The 25,142-nt window shown below is 54.5% G+C and overlaps 7 protein-coding genes across 7 annotated transcripts; 2 read left to right on the top strand and 5 right to left on the bottom strand.

Moving 5' to 3' along the window:
- Window positions 1-203: 203 nt before the first annotated feature.
- On the bottom strand, window positions 204-914 carry PG986_000498 (mariner-Tc1 transposon family protein; the record flags this gene model as incomplete). The annotated part of the gene is made up of 1 exon (XM_066836720.1): window positions 204-914. The coding sequence occupies one exon, from the start codon at window positions 912-914 to the stop codon at window positions 204-206; it is 711 nt and encodes a 236-aa protein (XP_066705613.1).
- Window positions 915-1,478: 564 nt separating this feature from the next.
- On the bottom strand, window positions 1,479-2,003 carry PG986_000497 (uncharacterized protein; the record flags this gene model as incomplete). Its single annotated transcript, XM_066836719.1, has 2 exons — window positions 1,479-1,643; window positions 1,695-2,003. The coding sequence occupies 2 exons, from the start codon at window positions 2,001-2,003 to the stop codon at window positions 1,479-1,481; spliced, it is 474 nt and encodes a 157-aa protein (XP_066705612.1).
- A 3,225-nt stretch (window positions 2,004-5,228) lies between these two features.
- PG986_000496 (uncharacterized protein) lies at window positions 5,229-5,741 on the bottom strand (the record flags this gene model as incomplete). The annotated part of the gene is made up of 1 exon (XM_066836718.1): window positions 5,229-5,741. One exon carries the CDS (start codon window positions 5,739-5,741, stop codon window positions 5,229-5,231), a length of 513 nt encoding a protein of 170 aa, XP_066705611.1.
- Window positions 5,742-12,384: 6,643 nt separating this feature from the next.
- On the bottom strand, window positions 12,385-14,540 carry PG986_000495 (uncharacterized protein; the record flags this gene model as incomplete). The annotated part of the gene is made up of 3 exons (XM_066836717.1): window positions 12,385-12,689; window positions 12,761-14,159; window positions 14,217-14,540. 3 exons carry the CDS (start codon window positions 14,538-14,540, stop codon window positions 12,385-12,387), a joined length of 2,028 nt encoding a protein of 675 aa, XP_066705610.1.
- Window positions 14,541-15,005: 465 nt separating this feature from the next.
- PG986_000494 (uncharacterized protein) lies at window positions 15,006-16,461 on the top strand (the record flags this gene model as incomplete). Its single annotated transcript, XM_066836716.1, has 7 exons — window positions 15,006-15,039; window positions 15,093-15,163; window positions 15,230-15,441; window positions 15,505-15,586; window positions 15,664-15,895; window positions 16,021-16,080; window positions 16,160-16,461. 7 exons carry the CDS (start codon window positions 15,006-15,008, stop codon window positions 16,459-16,461), a joined length of 993 nt encoding a protein of 330 aa, XP_066705609.1.
- Window positions 16,462-16,820: 359 nt separating this feature from the next.
- Window positions 16,821-17,687, bottom strand: PG986_000493 (oligomeric golgi complex component- COG2-domain-containing protein; the record flags this gene model as incomplete). The annotated part of the gene is made up of 1 exon (XM_066836715.1): window positions 16,821-17,687. One exon carries the CDS (start codon window positions 17,685-17,687, stop codon window positions 16,821-16,823), a length of 867 nt encoding a protein of 288 aa, XP_066705608.1.
- Window positions 17,688-19,004: 1,317 nt separating this feature from the next.
- On the top strand, window positions 19,005-20,804 carry PG986_000492 (uncharacterized protein; the record flags this gene model as incomplete). The annotated part of the gene is made up of 1 exon (XM_066836714.1): window positions 19,005-20,804. The coding sequence occupies one exon, from the start codon at window positions 19,005-19,007 to the stop codon at window positions 20,802-20,804; it is 1,800 nt and encodes a 599-aa protein (XP_066705607.1).
- Window positions 20,805-25,142: the final 4,338 nt, after the last annotated feature.

Below are 25,142 nucleotides of genomic sequence, written 5' to 3'. Positions count from 1 at the left end.
TAGGTATTCAAAAGCCAAAAAAGCGCCAGTATCCCGGCACTGGCTGCTTGGATGTCCGGCCATCCGGTCGATATCCGGCTGTAAACGCACCACTGAAAAAGACAGACCAACGCCACGTTGCCCAACCATTTATGCGCCCTTTTCCCTTGCGGACCTCGCGTATCTATTTCGAGATACTGCTTCGGCTCGGCCCCAAACAAAATCTACCAATGATATACGCCGGTCCCATAGGGTGTGTTGCTCATCAAGTCGATGTAGCCTCCGTGGATGCTGCTGTTGCTGCTGCTGATACCACTGCTGCCGCCGCTGCTGATGCCGTTACTGCTGCTGACGTCGCTGTGATCCTCGCTGCTGCTCGTGCTGCCGCTGCAGCTGCTGTCGCCGGGGCTCATGCCGCAGTTCCGAGCCATCTCCTCGAGCATCTTCTGCTTGCGGTGGGCGTACCGCGACTTGAAGCGGCACTGCCAGCCCTCGCTCCACTTGGGCATGGGCATGCCGCGGTGGCACTCGAGCGTGTTCCACAGCTCGGCGCCCCTCTCGCGCAGCATGGCGCCCGAGACGGAGCCCTCGCCCGCGATGCTCTCGTACATGAAGACCCATTTGATGAGCTCCTCCTCGAGCGTCTCCCACTTCGGGGGCCGCTGCCGCTTGCGCGTGCCCGTCTGGCAGTAGGCCGGGTCGCTCGAGGCCGCGTTGTCGAGCGGGTCGTATTTGTAGCTCAGGATCTCGCTGACGGTGCTCGAGTTGAGGTAGTACCCGTAGGCCTGCTGCCACCAGAGCGAGGCGTCGTTGTGCGTCTTGGGCCCGGCCTTGGTCGCGGGGTCGAAGAACCACTTGCGCAGGGCCCGGCGCTGCGTGTTCGTGATGGCCTTGCGGCTCTTCAGCTTGCCCTGGCTCGGCTTGGGGAGGGACATGGCATCGGTGTTTTTTTTTTTTTTTTTTTTCTTCTTCTCCTTGTTTTCTTTCTCTTTGTCTTTGGTCTCGTTTATGGGTGTGCGGCAGATAAAGGTCACAGCTCTAAAACAAAAAGGATCGTCCCGCGTGTAAAGGCTTCGGTTTCGGGAACGCGCGTAGTTGTGCGTATGTAGTCAGAACTTGAGATATAGCTAAGGTATGGGTGTGCAAATACGGGTAGGCAAGAAGCATGCAACAAGGTTCTCACACACCAACATCGAAGATTCGGTCTTAGCGTTTTGGACTTTATCTCTGAATTTCTCGTCTGGACCATTTTGCTACCACGAAGGAGAGTTGCCTTTAAATGCTATCTTCAACAGATCCTTGTCACACGATAAAACGGCATGGCATCTATATCTTGGACCGGTATTGGCGGGTCCCCGGGATCAGTCGCGACCGCATTTGACAGATCGCGTTGGCGTGATGCTACCGGTTAGTGTTCCTGGTGGTCGTGCATCTGGTGCCTTGCTACAGTACCCTCGACACACCTCGACCCTTGTCGGCTGTCTCTGGCAGCATAACTATCACAGTCCAGGGGGCCTCTGAGATGTGTGCAGATCCCTGCCTGATGCGTCCTGGCCAGTGCTGCGATGGACCGGCGGCTTGACCCGAACTCCACAAAATGGCCCATGCTTGATTTTCTCGACTGTCGCGTGTGCGGGAGTGGGAGCCTGTCTGAGTGAGTGAGTCTGAGTGAGTGAGTCTCAGTGTGTGTGTGTGTGTGTGTGTTCGAGACTGACTGTGCCTAGTAGAGTAGCGTACATGTTCAGCTGCCCAAAAAAGCGACCCTCGCGCGTGCCCTCCCATGAGAGCAACGCCTTCAGCCTCACAACAGCTGCTCGTCTTGCCAGAAACTTATCTTCTTCGAGATCGCCGCCCTTTCTCGATTCAGCTGATGACGTCAGGACCTTAGATCTCTTTGGGGGAGATGGACGGGGTTTGGCAACCCTCTCAGCAAAGACACAGACACACACGGCTGTCGGGTAATTCCATCGCTCTCGCCCACGCTTGAACTCTTTTCCCCCTTTGGGTTGTGCCCATCCCTCCATCCCTCCATCCATCCAGCTCAGCCCTTTTTCCCAGTGCGGGGCATTTTTTTAATTGACCTGCAGATGGCGGACCCAAACAAGAGCTGAAGTTGGTTGTGGTTTTTTTTTTTTTTTTTTTTTTTTTTCCTCTCTCCTCTCTCTCTCTCTCTCTCTCCACTCACCCTCTCGCCGGTTTTCTTGTGTTTGCTTTTCGCAAGCATTACCCTTGAGTCGTCGCATGTCTGTCTCTCAGTCACCTCCCGGGGTCTGGTCTCACTGGTCTTCGACAACAGGGGTGTCGTGCAGGCCAAGCCAAGCAGCAGAAGAAATGGGGTAGCAACTGGCTGGCACGGTTGTCACCCACGTATGTATGTAAAGAACCCCTAAAAAAAAAAAATCGGATGAACGTCTTGTAACACAACTAAGACACTGTCAAAATGCGCCATGCAACAAGTGGATCATCGTCCGTGGTGGCATCCGCTCGTGGAAGAGACACAGGCACACAGGCACATGCGCACAACACACGCAGCACACAGAGAGAGAAGGGAATACACGACGCACACAGCGTGATATCTTGTACGACAGTGGCTTGTTTTCTTTGGTTCTCTGAGACACCACTACAACATCCGTTAGCAGGCCGAGATTGGAATCAAGCAGCGGCAGCCTGCATCGAGCCAACAGGATCCCAGCCGTTGCTTGGCTTTGCTCGCTGTCTTTCACCCCCTCCCCAAACGGGCACCCGTAAGCGCTATTGCATGATCGAGTAAGGTGGCTTTTGCGTCAACCGTGGCTCGGCCCAACGTGACTGGACAATTCGATGTTTTTTTTTCTTTTTCTTTTTGGGGGGCTGATGTGCAGCCGCTGTGGACGCCCACGCGATGTGACGGCGGGATGTATGTCTCTGTCTGAGCTTGAGTCTCTGTGTGTGAATGCGAATGATGTGCGTGCACTCGACGCAAGTGACAGGTAAGGACTACCCTTGGGACAATCCCATGATGAGGCCGGTCAAAAGGACAATACAGTATATAGTCAGCCTAACTTACTAAACGGGCAAGAGTACTGGAGGAGGGTCTGTGGTCGGGGATCTACTAGATCCTGCCAGGGGTTGGATCGATTTCATCCGGGGGTTGTTCAGCCAGGCCTAATGGCTGTACTTTCCCAAAAGAGAAAGACCCCGACGTCTGTCTCGTGCCCTCGCTCTTTTCAACACGCTGCCCAATCTGATTAAGGCGTTTTCTTCTTGCGTTGCTTTTGCCGCGTTCAACTGATCGCGACTTGCATCCCGTCTGCGCGTAAGAGACAAAGACAGTCTGTGTAAAACGTCGCGGGGGAGGATGATGCTTGCTCCTGACTGACAGGGCGTAACGTTATGTGTCATGCCTGCTTAGCCTACATTAGCCGGAGTACCAGAAGGGGAGCGACAGGGGAGGGGTTGGGCAGCGCAAAAAGCAGAAGCAAGTCAGACCAAAGCAGTCCAACGCTCTGCCTCTTTTGCCCTGCACATAATAGCACATTGCCAATAAGCAATAAGCCGCCACGTTGCAGTGCTCCGCATTCTTACCACCCAGTGGCGCTATGATGGGGGGAAACAAAAAGCAAAAAGCACTCTGCGGCGCGGCCCAATGGGAATTCGAGGAAGTCGACATGGCTCTCTCGGACGCAGCACCACCCGTTCGTTAGACTGGCCTGGTAGTTCTCGGTGAGACGAACAAATAAGGATCCCTGGCGGCCGCCTGCGTATATGTCGATCGTTATACCTGTGCACTGGGACACCTAATAATAGAAAGGAGAGTTATAGTGTCCACTTGGCTTCATTGTTCTGCGAAGCCCAAGACGTTTAATATCGAAAAATCCGCTCCCATACTCTATGAGGGGGTGGGGGAGAGGGAAAGAAACGGATGGGGCCACACGTTTCTCTTTCCCAGAGGCCGGCCCTTCCGCCCCCCCTTCTCCGGTTTTTTCCCCTTTTCATTAGCACGAAAGTTGCCGCGCGATGCAGAGCAATATGCAAGGAACTTGCTGCCTGCTGCAGACCCGGACCATGGTGTTCCCCTGTGGGCGCTCTTTCACGGCTTCTTCCCGGAAGCGAAAGACAGCGGGACCCAGCGAAAGTCGCAAACTATACCCTATACTGGTCTTCCCGCTCGCTCCATTGTCTCGGGGCACCGCCTAGGGAACCCCATAGACATGCCACTGACATGAGTCGCGTGGGAGGAAAAGGTGAGCGAGACACCCTTCCGGTTTCCTCCTCTCCTCGCGCGCAAAACTTGGCAGGCGTTTCCACCCACGCGGCCGGAATGGCGTGATAATGGCGAATATAGATGACATATCTGAGGGTGAGAGGCGAGGCAACGGCGGCCGATCCCGCCCGGTGGCTGTTTTTTTTTTTTTTTTTTCCTTTTTTTTCAATCTGATCCAGATATCGGCAACCATCGTGGCCACCTGTGCTAATCTCCAGATCCTTGATCTTCGAGTCAGCCCTAGGCCCCGATGATGCTGACCGGGGTTACACCCTACACCACAGATTGCAGAGTAGATAGACTGTGCGCGCGGTGCGGCCGCCACTCGGAAGGCGGGCGAATGGCATAGGGCAATACCATGCAATTCAGAGGGAACCCCAGTCCCGCATATCGCTTTGTATTCCCTCTGGACATGTGGGCAGGCAGCCTGCTTGCAGCGGCTGCCTGCGCTCGTGGTCTGCTGATCCGGGTGAGCCACCCGGCCAGTGGGACGAATGATTTGCCATGCAAGAAGCACGCATTCTTGCCAGGCTGCCATGCCCGTCAATGCAAGCGAGGAATCCGCACAGCAGGCTTGGGACCAGGGCCGCTTCCCCGACGCCAAATCATGTCTTGGGGGGAGGAGTTGTCTAGTCTGGACCCCTCCTCGTCCGCATGCAGGTCTTGGTATCTTCGCCCCGTCTCGCGCCTCGGGCTCTTCTCTTCTGTCTGTAGTGGCCGCGCCCGTCAGTAAGCTTCCTGTATATGACGACGATCCTTTCCTGATCGACGTCACCGGGGGAGGGGGGTCATCCCACTCGCAGTCTCAACTTTCCTTTGTTTTGTCTTCCTTTCCTGCAGGTTGAACCCCGATGAGAAACTGTAAGAGTCTTTTGGTCAATGCCTCCACGTGCAGCAGTCAGAATCGTGGGAGAGACCGGGCGAAGTGGAGGAGGAGAGTGGACCTGAACCAACAAGCTCACCTGGTCGGCTCGGCGAATCGGGGATCGAGGGCGAGATCCGGCTTTCAGCTATATCGAGTGTCGATCCCGAGACGGGGTTTGGTCGCCGTGGCCCACGATGGCGCCTCGATCTGCCGCCCACTGATCGTCGTCGTCATCCACCACGAGCAAGCACCGGCAGGATGCCCTAGTGTGATCATCTCGCGACCTTGGCACGAGGGCGGATGGTCTGGTCGCCGACCTGGGACCCAGATGTCTCTCCTCGCCGCAGCAGGTCGGTCTCCTCCCGTCTTGCTTCGGGACGTGGCGATGTACTCGAGAGACGAGGCAATGTACCCGGTACAGTCCCGCTCGATGACAGGTACTCCCACGATCACCTTTCTCCACACAACCTCGTATTCCTTCAAGGGGCCCCCAAGGCGTGTAACCTCAATATCGAGACATCGCCACCGGTCGAGAACAACGGATGTGGACTTCTGTTTTGGAAGTGATTGTCCATTCCCACCACGAGGCCAGAATGTCTTTGGAGAGTCGACATGTAACGTTCCCTGCGAGGTTCGTGTTGGGCTCTCGGTCATAGCCGTTTCCCTTTTCCAGATCCACACTCCTCTGGGCTCGTCGATGTCTAGACCACAACAAGGGGCTCAGAGTTCGGCTGGCACGCCGGATCAGCAATGGAGCGTGTAGATGGGGCTGGATCATCGACAAAGCAAAGAGGCCCCTGAGCTCTGATCTTCGTAGTAGAACTTCAAAGGTGAGGTTGATCTTTCGTCAGAGCTTAGAAGACTCTGTTGCAAGATACCCGGATCTTCTGCCTGCACTCTCGTCGCCAGTCCCCTATCCCTTGATCCCCCTCGACGCTTTCTATCCTTCCACCGAGGCCTCACATCTGTGATGAGGATCATGCCGACGATGCCCTGGTGTAAGGCTGGGGGCTTTCAGTCTAGCTAATCCATGCCCACCCAAGGAAAAGCAACTTGCTCGCTGTTGGTCCTCCTTTGCTTTTCGGTAGACTTGGCGTGTGTGATCGAAATGAAAGAAGGAAGGAAGTGTACATCGATGCACGTGAGCTGCTGCGTGATGAAGGGGCTCAACATCACACTCAGGGGTTGGCCTCGTATTCCACCCTTGCAGCATTCAAGCAACAGAATGAAGTGTGATTGAAAGTGAGGTTTCTTGGTCGTGTTCGCGAGATCCCGGGCGAAGTCCGAAATGCATACAGACAGACAATAAAGCGTGAGCCTCCAACACGACTGCAAGTGAAGCCCCTACCCCTGTTGGTACAACACATGCATTGCTGCGTAGCGTTTTCGAGGTAGAATGCTATCAGAGGCTCCCCTTGGATCGTAGTCTTGTTTCTTGTGGTCTCCAACGGTGCAAAATCCCTATAGCATATCAGTCCCCCTTGAAGATCAGGGAGGCACGGGTGTGCTGCCGGGTGGCCACATTTGTTCGATGCTCAAAGTTCAGAGTTGGCAGCACATGTAGTACAACTTCTGTTGTATCGCTCCCGCTTGAACAGTTGATTAGTCCTCTGCCCATGTTCTCTCTTGACCCATCCACACGTTGGTGGTATAGTAGCAACCGGCTGGTGAGACCCCGTACACAGCAGCTGAGATGATCTTCGTTATCTTCGTCGACTGACTCCTTCCTCAGATTGAACCCTAGTGCCTGTGGACACTCCAGAAAAACCCGGGCTCTCTCAACGTCTGACCTCTCTCTGGCCAATGGGTCAAATGGATTGGTCCAAAGGGGTTGATGTAGAAAGAGCAATGACATGACCGCTGGATGGGGAAATCCGTATCCGAGCGGGAAGTCCTGGTGTCACCGGTCCCTGGTGTCGCCGGTCAATGTCTCTGAGGAAAGGCATATTCCCATGACGAGACGGTTGAAACTTTCATGTCGTTGGTGATCCAGTCCTCCGACACGTCTGCTATGCCGTTACCCTCAACCTTAAACTCGATGGTGGGAGGCATTGGCCGGCGCATTTCCATCATGTACAATGTGCCAGAGACGACCGGTCTGGGTATGATGCTGCGATTGCACTTGGAAAACATAGTGTATGTCCCTTATCAGCTACCCGGGGTAGTCAATGCCAAGTCATGGAAGTCGGAAACACAATACTCACAACGAACAGAATACCCTGACATATGCAGTTTGCAGCCAACAGAGAACAACGACGAAAACTAAACCGTCAAGTCAGAATTGGAGTAGAAAAGGATGATTGAGCGGGTTGTATGTGTGCGACTTTGCTCCTTTTACCCCTGAATGCGACCCGAATGCGCTTATCGGCGGTTGCGCACGGGCTTATACTCCGGTGATATAGGCCGGGTTCTTGCCGATGCAGAAACTTGTTTCGAGGCTCAACCGCCCGCCGTTTAGGCAGGTTGAAGGCAAAAGCTGAGGCTCTTATCGACCGGGATCGCGTATATGTTTTCTTCGCTGTCGGAAGGACCGGTGTGGATGGCGGGCGCGCGGTCGGTGTGGTGGGATTCCTTTCGCATGGGAATAACGCGGCTGGCTATATAGGCGTTTGAGCGGTGGAGGGACGACAAGGAAAGAGCCAAGGATCGTCCGCGCCAGAGCGGTGGGTCGGTACGGTAGTATAGCTTCATGCGCGGCTATATGCGCCGTCGATCGAGCAGTTCGCGTTCCCCATAATTCTCTCTCCTTGCTTTTCTCTCCCGCCTTTTTGGTTCCCGTGTCTCGGGTCCGAATAAGGAAATTGACAATTGTGGTTGATGAAGTCTTGCTGGCCCCGAAGCTGCTTCAGATATAGACCATTAGGCAAAAACGCATACATCAAGAGAGAAAGGCGCCCGGCCGGCAGGCACATAATATATTGTCGTACCCCGCATGGTAACACGTGCTAGGCGACTGTTCGGCGAAGACAGACGGCTGTGTGACCTGACCGGGCATCCTTCCTCGATTTAGACGGCAGCGAGTAAGCCCCATCAGCACCCACGTCCCAGAATCCGGCGCTGGTCATATCTGATGGATGGAAATATTTCTCGTGTTGGCACGTCCCGCGTTGGGTGGTCGTACTACAGTGCGGCCAACGGCGCGAAGGATTCTATGGCCGCCATGCAGTCATTCTCGGGGCCTGCACGAAGCCTTCTCCTGTGCCACTCCGGTGGGCTGCTCTGTTTAGCTGCAGCATGCCACTGCAGGCGGTGGGAAAAGGCCCCTAGGAGGATCATCATGCTGATGATAGAGATGGATGAACTGAGATTTATGGTACGTAACGGGAGGATCACGGGATGCATTATCGAGGCGGCCTACTCCTCGGGGACATCTGTCGTTGACGTTGGCGCATGTTTCACTTGACACCTATCAAAACTCTATCCCAGTCAGTTGCCCATCCACTTAGTTTCCCCAGCTGTCGGTAGGTACTAGTGCTCACCGGCTTTTCTTTGCTTTTTCCTGCCGCATCCGGGTAGCCTGACGACACGGTGAGATGTGGCGTCATAGCCTGGTCGCTGCAAGGACTGGCAACTCTTTCCTCCGGTATAGCTCTGAAGGCGCAATATCCAGCGTCTGTCATCAATATGAGAAATCAGATCGAAGTTGAGTCTTCGTGCTGAAAAGGGGGCGCCTATACGACGCGGCTTGGCCCGATGTCGCTGAAACGGATAATTCAGTTGTGAATCCCAAACACCATGGAAGACATAGCATGGCTGCATACGCGCCGTCACATCCATCACGTCACTGATCGTTCGTTTGGGTGCAACTTCATTAGCCTGAATGCACTACCCTCGCATTGACATGGACATCTGGGAGTGTGGGCCTTTGAGCCTCAAACCGCCTATATTGTATCCGTGGTAGTAACAGTATCAAATATCGTGGAGCCTGCGCTCCCGGAATATGCACATAGGTGGCTACTGAAAGCGACAGAGGATGGGAGACTTGAGCACATGAAACCCATCATTGCCTTTGCTGATCTGGGCCGTTGTTGGTGTTGGCACCGGAAATACCAACCCGGACATCCGGATAAATGAGGACACTTCGACACCTGGCGATGAACAGGTGTTCGTTGCGACGCGGCTATCTAAGACACGCACACGGTCTATTGGAAACGACTATACCACGCCCAACAAGCACACGCTAGAGACGGGGCTGAGGAAAGTCGCAATGGAGAAGCCAATACGAACCCCCATCTTGGCCTCAGGTGAGCCTGGGAAACCAATCCTACAGTCCTGCATGGATAAGGTTTGACACTGGCATTCCAGACACTGGCGAGGTGGTATTTAAGCTGTGTTTAGGTGGGACGACGGGCAGGCCGAGCTCCTCCCTGGACACTGCCTTGAACCGCAACACTGCATTGGAAAATGTCTCCATAGATAATAACGTCAGTCTGATGACCGCCGCGATATGCACATCTCCAGCGTGGGGAACATATCCTCCAAAAGATCACGGGTTAGCTGATTGTGGCTTCACCCCAACCCCCAAGGACGTTGGCTCTAGCTCTATCTGTCGAAGCGGCCAATATATCGACCGCTGTCTCGAAATCTGTGAATTGTCCAAAGAGCCGCACAATGCGTCTCATGGCTGTATGAATGCACGACATGGCCCCGGGTATTGGGAAGATCAGCCGCCAAGGAGTGAACTGTAATACCCTCCTATCGATGCTTCACTATACGGAGTACTGAGGTCTCGGCGCAGAGGAAATACTGAAGCGAGGACGGGCAGCCCTGTAGCACGCCCCCGTGCCATCGCAATCTATGCAAGTAGCTTGAACAGTCGTGAAGCAATCTGCGTGGTTGAGAAACAATCCTTCAACTCCACCGAGTGGCATGAGTCGATTCCCATATCCCATGCTCGAGTCCTGAGATCGTCTTTTTGCGTGATTGTATTTCATATCCAAAACTCGATATTGCTGATGGCCATGAACGGGCCTCGAACGGGCATCATGTCCTCCTTCCTCTCTGGGTCGCTCGCGATCGACGCCCAGCACTCTGGATAGATCGACAAGCTGACAGAAACCCCAGATGAACTATCTGCACGCCAAAGCCGTCAGGAATGCAGACTGCCGATCACTTATTCGAAGGGGACCTCCATAAGTCCTGATCCCGCACCCAATGCCGATCACGCAGAAAGGAGACCAAATGGGGTTTGCCGAAGCTGTCGTGTTGTGTTGTTGTCGATGATGCTGATGACCACCATTGCATGCAATAAATGCATGCAGTCATAGAGGCAGCCGCTGGCATCCGATCCAAACCGTCCCGCCTTGCAGCGGCTATTGGACGCCATCGTCCTTATGCCGTCACCGACGGTTTGCGCTTCCGGCGACCTCGACATCGGCGACCTCGACCCCAAGGCTTTTCGGAATCCTTCTCCGAAGGCGGGGGCGTCAGCATACATAGGACTTTTTTTTTCGATAAATTTACCGTCGTCCTGCACCGTTGATCAATTACTTCATCGAGGAAACGGGATGTGTGGACCATAAGACTAACCGAGGCGGAAAAAGGCTCAAACCCGTTATAGCTGACGCCAATCTTGGCGGTGCAGCATCTGCCGATTGGTGACGGTTTGCCCGTTATAGCGGCTGTGATCCACCTGCCCTCCATCCATTCTCCTGGGCTGGGGGCCGTGGACGATACGTCAGCGCGAAGGATCGTCAATGTGACATTTGGCAATGCGAAACCGTATAGGGTGATGGTGACAAAATTGGGTTACCAGTCATGATGGTATTCTGATATTCCTTCAAAGTTATGTGCGGGAGACGTGGTATGATACTCAGCTCTTCTGCAGCGTGATGAAGCAAACTTGTGCATAGTACAGGTCAAGGCGTTGAAGATCCATGACGGTAGCGGCATGTTTCAGGCTTCGTGAAGAGAATTCAAGGCTTATGCAGCTGGATTGCTTCTCCTGTCTTCCGTAAAACCACCGTTTGCTGCGTGATAATCTGGTCCAAGGTGAACATCGTCTCCAGATCGAGGTTGGATGAAGTCAGTGGAGGAAGGGGTTTTGGGCAACTATGGATACATGTTTGATCGGGACCGGCAGTGGCCAGTGACTCGTTGCTGCCATTAGCCTGACTATTGGCGATGCTGACGCTTACTTGACACGAGGCCACTCGGGAAGTGGCTTCTTACAAGGACCAAAGGACCTTGGGGTTGTCGATGAAAAGGGGGCGAGTTGGTCGGAAGACTTCTTGTAGGGTGGAGTTTTCCTAGTTCCCAGCTGACCCTTGCTCAATCAGTTCTGTTTATTGCCTCGGAAGCTCAGGCAATGGCGGTGCTCTAATAAGAAACCTTGCCTATGCCATTGATCATAGACAGTGAGATATCCATCAACTCTCCTCCAAAACTGCCTTCCCTTATGAGCGTGAAAGGCTTTCGAGCTCCCCTGGAGCCGGCATCCAATGCACAATAGATCTTAACTCACCATATCGCCAAAGCCGGAGGCACTCTCTATGAACGCCAGATATGTCTGCCGTAGTCTCTGTTCACCGTCAACCGTCTAAGGGGCTTTCCTGGAACACATCAAGTCGGAGTGAGATCAGCATGAACTAATGTAAGAAGATTGTCGTACAAAGGTATCCCACCGTAGAAGACGCAGAAATGAAATACGTCTAGGAGGGGTTGCAAGATCGCACCGTCTCCCATGTAGTTGTGTATACCTTGCATCATGCTGACGCATTCCAGGGGCAGATATATGCATATGTCACCCCCACCTCAACTCACCGGGAGAATGGTAAACCAAGGATGTTTCCATGTAGTCCAGTATCTTGTTTCAGAGGCTTATTATGATGGGTGAGTCTGTCCCGTCGAGCCGCATTCTATGCCTCCTGACCCCTGGCATACTTCAAGGAACGCATCCGAGGCTACCCAGGGGCACCTCCTCGTTGAGCATAACATATATCAGCTGGCTTTCCCACATCTTAAACGCGAAGTAGACGTCCCGCGTTAGAACTCGTGGTACATCGGACACCCTCAGCTTCAGGGGTTATCAAGAAGCATCAACCTGTGAGACCCACGAGCCTCCGAGATATCTCTTCTTCAATCCTTAGTTATATACCTCTAACCTTGCGTGAGATTACTGAAGAAGGCCGCATCGACACCCTGTAGAGCCCAATCCTCCAAGTCTGCCTCCAAGCCAGGAACGAAAAGATGGCCATCTCCCGTCTCACCCGTACGCAGACTCGATGAAAGCGCAGAGCGATCCTCCCCATTCGTATCAAACAATTGGGCTGGCGGTTCCGGAGGGCGGTTGAGATGGTCAAGTTTGCCAGTCAGGAGTGGCGGGATGGGCAGCGGTGATTTCGAACCCAGGATGGTGGGACGTTATGAACAAGGAAGGAAGGTACGCTTCTGGATGGGCTAACCGTGGAGGGGAAGCGCAGGGGGAGACGAGACTGGGTTCAACATGGCCGGGTTCGGCTGCCGTAGCAACCCCTGGATAGTGCCCAATCTTGATGATTCCAAAGTAGGGGATTTGCACGGACAGCTTCACGTCAGGGGCGGTGTCATGGGCCCTTTCGGTCGTCCACTGGGACTGTGGAGTGGCGGTGGCGGCGGTGGCGCCTAAGAAGGAGGAAGAAAAGAGCAAGAGGAAGAAGCGGCAACATGGTATTCCTTCCCCGAGGCCGAATCACCCTCAATCTCAAGGACTGGTCCAAGAAGTTTAGAGATCTTATGCGCCACCACGTCCTTGTTGCGCGTAGCCATGTCATCCATGATGCCGAGGGTGCGCTCGATCAGTCCACGGTCACTCAATCGCTGATGCTGGAGGACATGGAAGGCAGTGGAACGACTGGCGCCAACATGGTCGCCTCCGTCGCGCCGGCGTCGACAATCGATGTGGGCCAGGCACAGCGTCATGCTGGCCGTGAAGGTGATGAAGTCAATCCCACGGCAATATGCAGTGCTTGCCTCAGAGGCGCGGAAGGCAACGAAGTGGGCGAGGATTGCGCGACTGGCGACAGCAGCAATCATCTTGCTGTAGCCATATTCTCTCACCAAAGTGGGAGAGGGCTGCTGCAGCATGTAGGGTAGGTGCAACTGTATCAGGAGGTGATGGTACGCGATCTGACTGACGAGACGCAGCGACCCCTGAAAGTCCTCGCCGATGTCGTTGGTAGCGGAAGAGCACGGGTTATCACTTGCCCACCATTGAGGCGGCATCCAGGCGGCCGCTTCCTGGGGCATCTTGTCAATTCTTCTCGTATACGCCAGGTCAAGCCGCTCGACACTGTTGCGCTGGAGGATGAGGCCGGCAGCGACTCCCGGCATGCGCTCGAACCGTTCCAAGTCCGCGCAGGCCGCCAGGGCCTTGGTCGTGGCGAAGACGTTCTCGAGTGTGCCTTGGGGTAGGCCCAGCATCAGTGACAGGTAGCGGTCCGTGAGAACCAGTCGGAGCCACATGTAGTCGGGATCAATGCGCGGTCGGCTTGCGGCCTCATCAAGGCAGCCAGTAGCCGCCGAGCTGTCACCCTGGTGCAGCCCTAGCATATGGGCAATTGTCATGGCTTCACGATTGATGAACCAAGCCCGTCGCAGGTGACCTCCATTATTCAAGTGCATGCTTTCGATCATGAGGCATTCGATTCCCTCGATCGAGGTTACGAGCTCATCGTCACTCGTCACAAGTCTCGAAACGGCCTTAACAAGCCTGGATGCATAGGCGTAATACTCGTCCCTTGAACGAGATCCAGTCGTCGCGAGATGGTCTGAGGGGATGCCTTGCAGCCAGGAGGACAGCAAGAGAAGCGATTTTGCGATAAGGACCGGGTTTGAACCACTGGGTGGCAGCTGCAACATTGCTTTTGGAGCTGTGCGCATTTCATCAGAGAAGAAGTGGGAGTAGGGCTTGCAGACAGTTCCATGGCAGAGGACATATCGACGAGCTGGAATGCTCAAGATGAGCTCGAGCTCGTTATCCGTAGGCCACATCTCCAGAAGAGCGTGAAATAGCGCGCCATGGTTATCCGGAGTGGACGTAGAGAACAGCAAAGCCGGACACCCCTCCGTGACGGCCGTATCGCGTCCCAGACTCTGGGTAGCAATGGTTAATCGAGCACTTGGTTAGAGAACGCGACAGTGACAACTCACTCTTTTCGGTCTCGCAGTATCATGTTGTGTATGGACGATTGAACGCTGTAAATCATAACCATCAACAGATGTGGCCTGACGAACAGATTGCCCAGCCCCCTGGGGTGTACCACCATCGTCATCAAACTCCTGGCTAACACATTTGGTACGCCGACTGCGGCAACCGTCGCATATCGAGTCCGCGGGAGAGGCATAGGTGCACCAGACCTTGCGTCTTTTGCATTCCCAACAGCTTTGGGTGCCTTTGCGGATCTTTCGTCTCTTTGGTAGCGGCCGCTCTGGTTCTTCAACAGGGGCTGTGGGGTGTGCTGGGTTCGACGTCATTGTAAGTGACAGCTGTGCTGTTACAGTCTTCCAGAGACTCATATGCGAATCTTTCCAAGTGTATAGCAAGGTACATGAGCTTGAGCCAATTCTCATAGCTTTCGGACTGCGGCTCACGGAAATGGCTAGGTGGATTGGAACAAGGAAGATGTGGTTTTGGCCAGCATTTCCTTCCGCCGCGGCGCCGCAGCGGACGGGGATTGCCCCGCACCGGGCAGTTGTGGTGGCCTTAGGGGCACTACCAGGTGCTTGGATTCCTCCGCGGCGGTCGAAAATAGGGGTCGCCATCCAATTACACACCGAAAAACTTCGGCACTGCTCTGGAACTGATCGTTATATAGATCCAAGCTGTTGCAATGTAATAGCGCTTCCACCGAATCAACATCACCTCATTTTGACACATCCGTCTCAACTGCAATCAACTCGTTTCACAGTATACCTCGTTGACTACGCTCATTTTGCAGCATGGTCAAAACAGCCGTTGCTGGAGGTGCCGGACGTGAGAAACATCTGCCTGGGATTATGAGTTGTGTCATCGCTGACTAGACCCAGAGGTCGCCCGGGAGATCATCGACACTCTTGTTGCGTCCGAGAAGCACGAGATCACCATTTTCAGCAGAAGGGTGAGAATACCCTGGACTTCTAGGCATGACGTTTCATACAATTGATCTGACTAGGTAATACACTAGCGCAATGCACCAACCGGCCTCCCCTCTGCCACGAAGTGGCAGACGGTAGACTACCAGGATAAGAACAGCTTGATGCAAGGTCTCCAGGGAGTACACACCCTCCTGTCCTTCGTACAGCTTCTCTCGGACCCCAACCAGAAGTCCCAGAAGAACTTGATCGATGCCGCCGCCCTAGCAGGTGCCAAAAGATTCGCACCGAGCGAATGCGGAAGGTAGCGCCCCAAGTCCAGCATACCCCCGGAGACAAACCAATCACTGACTGAGCTGCCTAAAAGCAAAGGAACAACCGACATGGGTTGGTGGGATGGGAAACAGAAGATCAGAGACTATCTTGAAGAGGTGAACAGTGCAGAGAAAGTGAGTTGGTTCGTCCTATGGCGACTCTGTCATAAACCCGTCGACCGAAAAAGGTGATCGACTAACAAACATCGCAGGTGCTCGAGTACACATTATTCCAACTCGGCCTATTCCTGGACTACTTGGCCTTCCCGCACAAGACGGCCAATCACGTCGAGCCCCTCCAGATCGGCTTCAACTTCGAGCGACTTCGCGCCATGGTCGTGGAGGGCCATGAAGATGCCGTAATCACCCTGACGACAGCGGCTGACCTCGCCGCCATCGTGGCTCGCGCCGTCGAGTCTGAAGGCACATGGCCCACAACCAGCGGTAAGCGGACTTTCGGCGTCTATTCCTTCCTCTCCCAGTGGTGTCCCCCCCCCATTAGTCCAGTATCACATGATGTATTCTCATTATTCCTGGAAAGGAAATGCTAAACCCTCGAGAATCGATAGGTATCCGGGGCAATCGTCTCACATTCTCGCAGATCATTGCGATAGGCGAACGAGTCCGAGGTTCGTCTACCCCTTTCCCCAATCTGAATTACAACTATAGGAATATTCCGTTGATTCGCATGCGTGTGCCCCGTGGCAGGACGACCATTCGAAGTGGGAAAGGTCAAGCTAGAGGACCTGGAGGCAGGGGAGCTCACGTCCTCGTGGGACCTCGAGGCAGTGCATAAAGCGGTCTCTCCAGATGAAGCATCGGCCTTCCATAAGACAGTATCCATTGGATTCCTTTTGAGCAGCGTCAAGGGTGCATTGGGACTCTTCAGGCGATATGAACCAGATATTCCCCGATTATCAGTTTACCTCGGCGGAGCAATTCCTGACGAAGGTATGGGAGGGGAAGCCATAGTGGGTATTCCACTCTGCGGAACCGTCGATCGCGTCTAGTAAATATGCTTTTTTGCCATGGTCAATGGAGAATATGCAATCCAGATCGGCATGCCAGGTGTGGCGCCGTTCAGCATGGTTAGATGCAGCAATTGCGAGCGCGCATGTTCTTAATGTCAAGGGGTATCAATTGTGCGTTCCAGGCAATATCCTCGGATTCTGAAGCGTCCCAACCATAAAGCTCTACTTGGTAATCCAACACGCATACAGGACCTGTTCCGGTGCTTGCCACGCTTGAGTACTGGGGTTCAAGGAAGATGGAGCAAGGAACAAGTCTCATTCGTCTGCAAGGTCGTCACGGGGCTAAGGTATGTACCCTGACCCTCTGTGAGTACGCCGAGCGAGATGTTGTAGCGACTTCAAGCGCCTTTCAGAGCCTTGATGGCATCTTTTTGCGCGTCAAGCATGGCATAAATCGCCATGAGCTTGAGGAGCTTCTCTTGCCCCGAAGCACCTGCCTTCTTGGCCGCCTTTATGGTTGTGCCCAAGTCGAGAAGAATGGTTGCGCGGCACTTGGCAATCCTCTCTGCCAGCTTCTTGACATAGGGAGTGTCTCGCCCGATGTCGTCTGCCAGCGCTTGGGTGGTTATGTAGTCCTTCGCCAGCGTTGCCAGCTTGGTCGCGCTGCTGCCGATGATCTGGCTGTCGTCCTCGTCCTCGTCTTCTTCGCTTTCGTCACTGTCGATCTCGGCACCGTCCAGGGCCAACCGACCCTCGAGGAGTTCCAGCCTGTCGCTGAGCTCCAGCATGCGCCGGCCCTTTTCGATCTCGCTGCGGACGCCGCCAAGTTCTGTGTTTAGGCCCTGGATCTCCCGGCCACGGTCGCCTACCCGGCCCTTCACCTCCTCGACCGCCCTCCGGAAGCCCAGAAGGCCGACTCGTACATCTTCGACGCGCTCCTCGCCTCCCTTCAGCTCGCTGCCCAGGCTCAGGAAGGAGGTGTAGTTCGCATTGACGAGCTCCAGCAGCTCGGTGGATATGGCGGTGCTCCGGTCGCGCAGGTCCTGTCGTAAGTCTTCGAGAGTCTGGTGCCGGTCGGAGAGCGACGAAAGGTAGGAAGCGGCGTCGAATGATGGCGACAGGAAGTCGGTTCGCGGCAGGGCGGTGGGGAAGGGAAGGTTGTTTGGATCGTCGTCTCCGTCCGTGTCGGAGGATGAGGAGGATGGGAGATTGAAAGTGCGTGACGATATAGGCCGCGAAGGCGACATGGGTGTTTTGAGAGACATCGTTGGCTATTAAAGTAGGTAAGTTGGATGATTGTTGCTGGCCTCGCGCGTAGCCACTCCAGAACTAGATGCTATGGCGTCACGGAAGAAGTGAAAAAAGAAGCCGCCCGGCGTAATGCACTGGAGTAAGTAAACAGTTGTTGGATATGGGGTATCACGATTATCCCGTCCGAATCTTTGCGCGACCACGATGTTCGAAGCGGGATGTAGCTCCAGTGACGCTCAATTCAATTGCGCTTTGGTTTGAGCTGTCCTGTCCTTCCGCCGCACCCCACCTCATCATGACCCCTAACCTACACCGAGAGCCCACCCACCACCCACCACTCACTCACCTAAGGTGAGCTCATTCGGTTACCGCAGCTCCGACTGGCTCCTGGCCGGTATCGCAATAGTCCGTTCTCAGGCTTTTTACCTACATGCAGGCCACGACCCGACGTTCTCCTAAGGCTTGGGGAGCTAAGGATGGTTAGAGATCTGATAAACAGTTGATCACCGACCAATTCCCTTCGTCCTCGCCAGAAAGAGGAAAGGCAGTCCATGATCTGACGCTGCTACACCTCTAAACCTCTTGGTATTTGCGTTTTTCGGAGCTGAGCTCGGCTGGCTTGGGAAGAAAGTGGGCCGATTACGCTTTGGTGTCTCGTCTTGGTACTAATGTTCTTCGACGGCCTGCAAGGAATCCCCAAGTCTCCAAGCTCGGATGGACCCCAAGGGACCCGAAGCCGAAGCGAGCGAGCGAGCAAGGCAGACGGCACAGAAAACAGGGCCCAGCATTTTAATCTTATCAATCTGATCAGTTTATTCTCAGTCCCCGGCTCAGATCACGGCTTTGTCTTTTCACCTCACAATCCCAACATCCCACCAAACCCGTCCTGTCATCTTTGATTCGTCCACCCTGCCACACAACCACCACCTATCACATACCTACCTACGCTTCGGTCTGTTCTATAGATCCATCTACCCATCTTGCACCATTCGCTGGGATTAATTGTTTTGCTCATTACTCGTTTGTCTTGTGGCCGAGCGCATTCAATTGCCCCGTTGACCTGACGTTTTTGGGCTGTGAGATCTTCCTCGATTCTGCTGTGCCCTCCCCGCCCCAGGATCCTCTGCGGCCAAATCCTCCACCCTTGCTGCATCTTGCAGTACAGCCTCATCTGCCTCTCTTTATCTCTAGAAGACGTCGCCCACATATGTGAGATATAGTCTCAGACTGCGACATCTGGCCTACAAAACGACGTGGTCACCACAGTATCCAAGGAGTCGGATTTGGCCCCTCGTGCATGGCAAATTGGCCTGTGGATGCTCATTATTGACATGGCGCCCCCTTCAGCCATGGCGGTGGCGCCGCAGTCCACGCTTACGGGCAAGATTACCATTGCTCCGACCTCAGCTGCTGCATCACCAGCCTCGGCGTCCTCGCCGACGTCGAGCATCGCGCCTACTACACAAGTTCATCAACTTGCCATTAAACCAGTGGCAAATGGCCCTGGCCCTTATTCTCCGGCTGGCACGCCATCGGCTACCATCCTGCCCCAAATGCCCAAAACCTCCATCACTAGCAAGGAATGGGTCATCCCACCGCGACCGAAACCCGGCCGGAAGCCGGCAACGGACACTCCGCCTACCAAACGGAAAGCTCAGAACCGTGCTGCTCAGAGAGCCTTCCGAGAACGCCGAGCTGCCCGGGTAGGCGAGCTCGAGGAACAGATCGAGGATATTCGTGAAGAGCACGAACAGATCCAGCAGGAGCTTCAGGGCGAGATTCGAACACTGCAGACTCGCTGTTCCACCCTGGAAACCATGTTGGAGAAAGAGCGTGCCGAGCGCACCAGGGCTATGAATGACCTCGATGCCATGCGTCGCAGGTGGATGGACGAACGTGCAGCAAGTGTTGCCTCATCCCGTACCGGTAGTCTGCCAGGTTTGTCCGGCCGCTCCTATGGTCTTTTCTCTACAGCGTCAGAGCATCATACACCACGAAGCAGTATTGCAAGCGATCATTCGGGCCACAGGAACTCAACTACTTCTTTCTCTATATCTCACATTATTTCACCTCCCGATGCAGATACTCCGGCTGCTCAAAGTGCCGTTGATACAGGATGCGGATCATGCAACCCCAATGGCTCGTGCGCTTGCGTAGATGAAGCCATTGCAGCCACAGCCCCTTCACTTGACTGTGGAAAATGCAGTCTCGGAACGAGATGCGAATGCCTCGAGGCCATGCTCAATGGTCCGGCTTCGGGAGAACAGGAACTCAAGAGGAAGCATTCTGTTGGCTCCAACCATGGGCACGAGGGCAAACGTCAGAGGTCGGATGTTAATGAGAATGAGACTGACTTCACTGCCATGTTCTCTAAGAAGAGAACGTCAGTCGTGGCGCCACCTCCGGTCGAGGACTTCCAACCCCCGCCCCATCAACTGACGATACCGCCTCGCGACTCGTGCGGTTTCTGTACGGAAGGGACATACTGCATGTGCGCAGAAGCTGCCTCTGCTGCTGCTCAGGCAACGCTGGCCCCTATCGGGTCCCAAGTCCAAACCCCGCCGGCGTCCGAGGATGACGTAGTTTCACCCCCGCTGGAGGTGACGTCTACTGGAGCCATAAAGCTCCCGAGGCTACAGAGCCTCAATCGCCCTCGGCCCTTGGATAAGGCGCCCGCTCCCAAGAGTAGTGGATGCGGACCCAATGGACCGGGCACCTGCGCCCAATGCGTTGCTGACCCCAAGTCGGGACTCTTCTGTCGCAGTCTGGCTGCCAAACTTAACAAGGACTCAGGGTCGGGCGCTGTTCCTTCTGGGTGCTGTGGTGGCTCGGCGGGCGGCGGTGGATGCTGCAAAACAGCTCCATCTTCCTCGGCCAATCCCGGCCCCTTCTCGGGCCCTGGGGTGAGCCTCTCGTGTGCCGAAGCGTACAAGACATTGTCTAGTCACCGAAACTTCGACAGGGCGGCAGATGACATTGGAACCTGGCTGCCGCAACTCAAAGCTGTACCCCATGAGGCGAAAGGCAGACTGCCCGAGAACCGGTCGCGGCACCATCCTATCGAAGTGGAAGCAGCGAGCATCATGAGCGTCTTGAAAGGATTCGATGTACGATTTGGGCGGGAACCTTGATGAGACCATGTACAACAAAGAACAATAGCATAGACACTTCTTCAAATAGTTCGTGGATATACTGGTGCCGCAAGACACCAGGCACGAGAAACGAGATACCCTTTTTACGTACTTCGTCAATGGTTATGACCCTATCTTCACAACCAAATGCAACTCGAGAGTGTCCATTTAGTGACATAATGATATGCCCCTTTCATGTTCAGAGCTACAACCTGATAGAAAATGGTACACCACCTCATAATAGCCGCCTCATACTTGAACTTCACTTGTAACACCGAAGGTACGCGCACATGGCGGCAACGCTGGGTTCGGAGTCCAGCTTTCGAGTGGTCCTGTATATAAGCATCGTTCCATGGATAGGCATTGCATTTGAGGCCTCTGTTAACACGGTGTCTCAATCTCTCTACCGCGCATTGCCATTCATTCGGATACTGCCCGATGTTCGATGTCAAGGTTTCCAGAGAGTTGGTACGTTCGCGGCCCAAGGTTGGCTTGACCTTAGATAAGGTGTCAAGCGGAGGAGTCGGCGGCCCAAGGGAGGCATAATAACTGGACTCTGTTGTGGCTACTTGCCTATTGCACAGGCTGTACGTATGTGGAGATGGAGGTTAGGTAGGTAGTTGGTACACATCGTGATGGAGTCGCATATCGTCAGATATAGTTACACCGCATGGTAGTATGTGGCTGGGTCCTGCCTGTGTGACACGTATTCAGGAAAACGCACGTGGTCTTTTCTTTTCTGCTCTGCTCGAGGAGACACGCGATACATAGATGAGGGGGCAGTTACAGGATCCAGGACGAAGATGGGAGGCCCCGTAATCGTGATGGAGACGGATTCGTTCATTCGGGAAACTGGGATGTGCTAAATCGGGGTTGTTGTCGTCTTGGGTCTGGTCGTGGCATACCGCTGTACCCTTGAGGTGGCGCCATGTCTGCCGAAAGTGGCCCGGATAAGGTGACGATTCGGTGTACAGCGTCTGTCCGGGCATTTGTCGTTTCCAACCCATTGTTCTGCTATTCACTTCTACGGCCAGATGGACTAGCCCTAGGTTTGGAACATTAATGTGCACTGGATTTGATCTGATACGAGGCCTCCCAGATACACACGTAAATTGCAACTGGACGCCAGTCCTATATCTCCCCGGCAGGCAGTCTCGAGGTTTTTCCTTGGGGCCAACGCTGAGTTACTATTTGCCTCTACCTACCCGAACACAGCCACCGAGACCGTTGCCATCAATCTTAGGCCCATCAGTGCCAGAAGTCACGATAGCCCAGTCGAGTGGCCAAGAGTTCTGACAGCTAATATGCACCTTGGCACTGAATGCGTCAAGCTAGGCCATCGTATCAATCGATGTTGGCACCAAGCGTAGCGTCATCTTCGCAGCCCGTCTCTGTGCTACCTCTCGCGCGGGCCTCTGCGCGCCTACACCCAGAGTCTAGATCACGGCAAGACCCCCAAATACCATCTGGTTCGCAAACTGTTTCGAGGCATAAGCGGCGGGTCGACGTGTTCGAGATGTTTCGGGACGGGCTTGCATGAGAGCATTGCATGCTGCTGCTATTCATACCCGCTTAACCAAAAGCTGTACTGCTTTCTGACAGCAAACCTGACGCGACAAACTGATTGCTCTTCCGCGAGCGTAGTGTTACGAACCTCACTTATGGGCGCGCACAGCAAAGCCGTCATGTCGTGGTTCGCCCTTGAGGCTGAAAAGAAAAGAAAAAGTACCAATGCGGGCGATGGGCCCACGCATACATGGGCGTACATACATACATACAGAAGTGAAACCATGGGGGTGACCTACCGCTACTTGGAAGCTTGCAGCTGACTTGCAGGACCTAAATCTGTACGAGGCTGAAAGGGGCAATGCAACGGTACGACGGACGGTAGACAGGCGCGACCGATGCGAAGAGCCTCTACCGCCTGTTCATCTGAATCTTTAGCTCACCTTGACCTTGGATCCAGGACACACATACCGATGGCGTGGCATATATGGGGATGAGGGGAGACTCCACTGGGCTCCTCCGTGAGAAGTCGGCGGCCGTCGGTGAGTGTGGTTGGTGTTGGTGTTGGTATGGATTTCGATTTTCTTTGTTGAGCGCGACCAAGGCAAACCAAAAGCAGCCCTATGGGGGTTGTCGGAATTTGGTTTCGCTTCGATCGACCAGTCTTGCCGCCAAGGAAAGGAAGTGCATGGAAGATTTCGCGCAAGACCATCTGTCGACTCTATCTTGGTCGCGGGATGGCCAACCAACCAGAGGCGGCAGACAGGCCAAAAGCAAGAGGATTGGTTCCCATCTAGCAGCGAAATTCCCAGGATCCAAGGATGGAAGCAAGATGGATGGGTGGTGGTGGGCTAGCGGGCGGACGATTGGGACATGTGATGAGTTGGCACCCTCTAGAAGGGCGTGCGTGGTAAATGCGGATTGGACAGGGCGACAGCGATGCAGCGGATAGGCTGCTGCAGACCTTTTGGGGCTAAGCTTTTAGCTCCGACTGCCTCTCACTCTCTGACTCCTTGAGCCCTTTGGCGGTGCCCTTCCCCTCCTCAGTCAGTTAACCCCCCCCTACTAGGCCGTCCCAGTAACCGTCCCCCCCTCCCTGGCTGTGCCCGCTGCCCGCAACCCTCTCCCGGGGCCACGAGTGCCGAACGAACATGGCGGGTTCTGTGTGGGATGCTGACAGCAAGCAGCAAGCCCAGTTACTGACCGACTTGCCAACGCACACACACCAAACATCAAACATAGCACGGCAAAAAGGCGGGATGAGATGGGACGAACACAAGAAAAAAGGAAAGCGAAGCAGCGCACCGAGGCAGGAGAAAAAGAAGCAGAGAGGCCGATGGGAAAGAAGCACGCATACGCCGGTCCCCTGGCGCCGTGGCAAACGAATAGCATTGAAGACGGAGAGTGTAGATATGCATGGCCAACTCACTCATGACCAGCCAGCCAGTTGCAATCCGATTGCTTTCTTCTCTCACCTTCGCGAAACGCGAGGGCCGCCCGTTACGGCGATTGCCATTCCGCATGGCCACTTACTACGCTACCATGCACATAGCCCTTATTTCCAACCCACTGCCCGATTTGTAACCTCGCGCAGCAGCAAATGGGAAGAGGGAGGGTTGAGTAGAAAAAGAGGGACTGTACATATAACCTCGGCGGGCGGGCGCGCGCCAGCAGGGCAAAAAAAGAGACAGGCCAGGGCAGAAGCAAAAGCAAGGCAAGGGCCAGGAAGGGCAAGCATAATAATGTCCCGAGATCGTGCCATTTCGTGTCGAGATCCGGTTGCGGTAACTGCCTGGTTCTGCCTACGTGTTACTCGACTGGGCGTTTCTGTGTGTTGTTGTGTCCAATGTTACTGGCCCATGTGCAATTACCGCCTGTTTATGCATTCGGTGCGTGTGTGTACGTGTACAGACGGGCAAGGGAAAGAGAAAAAAAATAGAAAAAAAAATAGAGCGAAGTAGCAGCGGCATGGGCAACGGGAGGGGAGGAGTTGTTGTTGTTGTAGATCACCCGAAAATGCGGGTAGTGACAGAGAAGGTTTGAGACAAGTGAGAGAGGAGTTCGTTCTTCAGCTCAAGACAACATGGAGCCGTGGGCAGATGGGCAGATGGAAGAGACAGAGAATGGATGCTCGCTCGTGATAGCTACATGTAGATACATCTTGCTGCACAGGCCCGATCAGATCGCATTAACCCGGCGTGCACAGAGGAAGCGAGGGCATTTAAGAAAAACAGGGCCTTGCAGATAGGAACTTGGTGCTTGCTGGGTGCTTGGCTCACAGTTTGGCCTTCTGCTTTCGGCCGGCATCAGCGACAGGACAGGCGACACAGGCAGCGAACTCGTGGCCCAGTAATTGTTTCGCTCGCAGCAGCCTTCGCCCGCCTAACCGGAACCAGTAAAAGGCGGTTGCACGGCGATTTACCCCACGTCGGTCACCAACGCTGGCGCGGGCGCTGGCCTGACACCCTGGGCCTGGGACGCAGGATCCACCAGGTGCTTTGGAACGGGCACATGCTGGCTGTCGGTGCCCGCTTGGCCTAGTGGTTAGTGGTAGAGTTGGCGCCGCTGGCTGCTGGCCACTCAACCACTGATGCTGGTCGGGTACCTCAACAGGGCATTGATTCCAAGCAGCTAAACCTGCCCTTATTTACTTGACGCAACCGAAACCCAGTAACGCCAACATTAAGAACACCGGAAACCCCTAAGCTCGTCGAGTCTAAGTACTTACGAAGGAACAGCTGTCTTTGCTCTTTTGCTTTTCCTCTATCTATCTCTTCTCGTGTCTTCGCAGTTTTCTCGACTCGCCAACTCCCTTCAAATTTCCCAGGCCCA

This window comes from Apiospora aurea (assembly GCF_038362705.1).
Source record: "Apiospora aurea strain CBS 24483 chromosome Unknown utg000001l_segment0_segment0, whole genome shotgun sequence".
Lineage (NCBI taxonomy): Eukaryota > Fungi > Ascomycota > Sordariomycetes > Amphisphaeriales > Apiosporaceae > Apiospora > Apiospora aurea.
The sequence above is the reverse complement of the archived record's forward strand: the minus strand, read 5'-3'. Positions and strand labels throughout refer to the sequence as shown.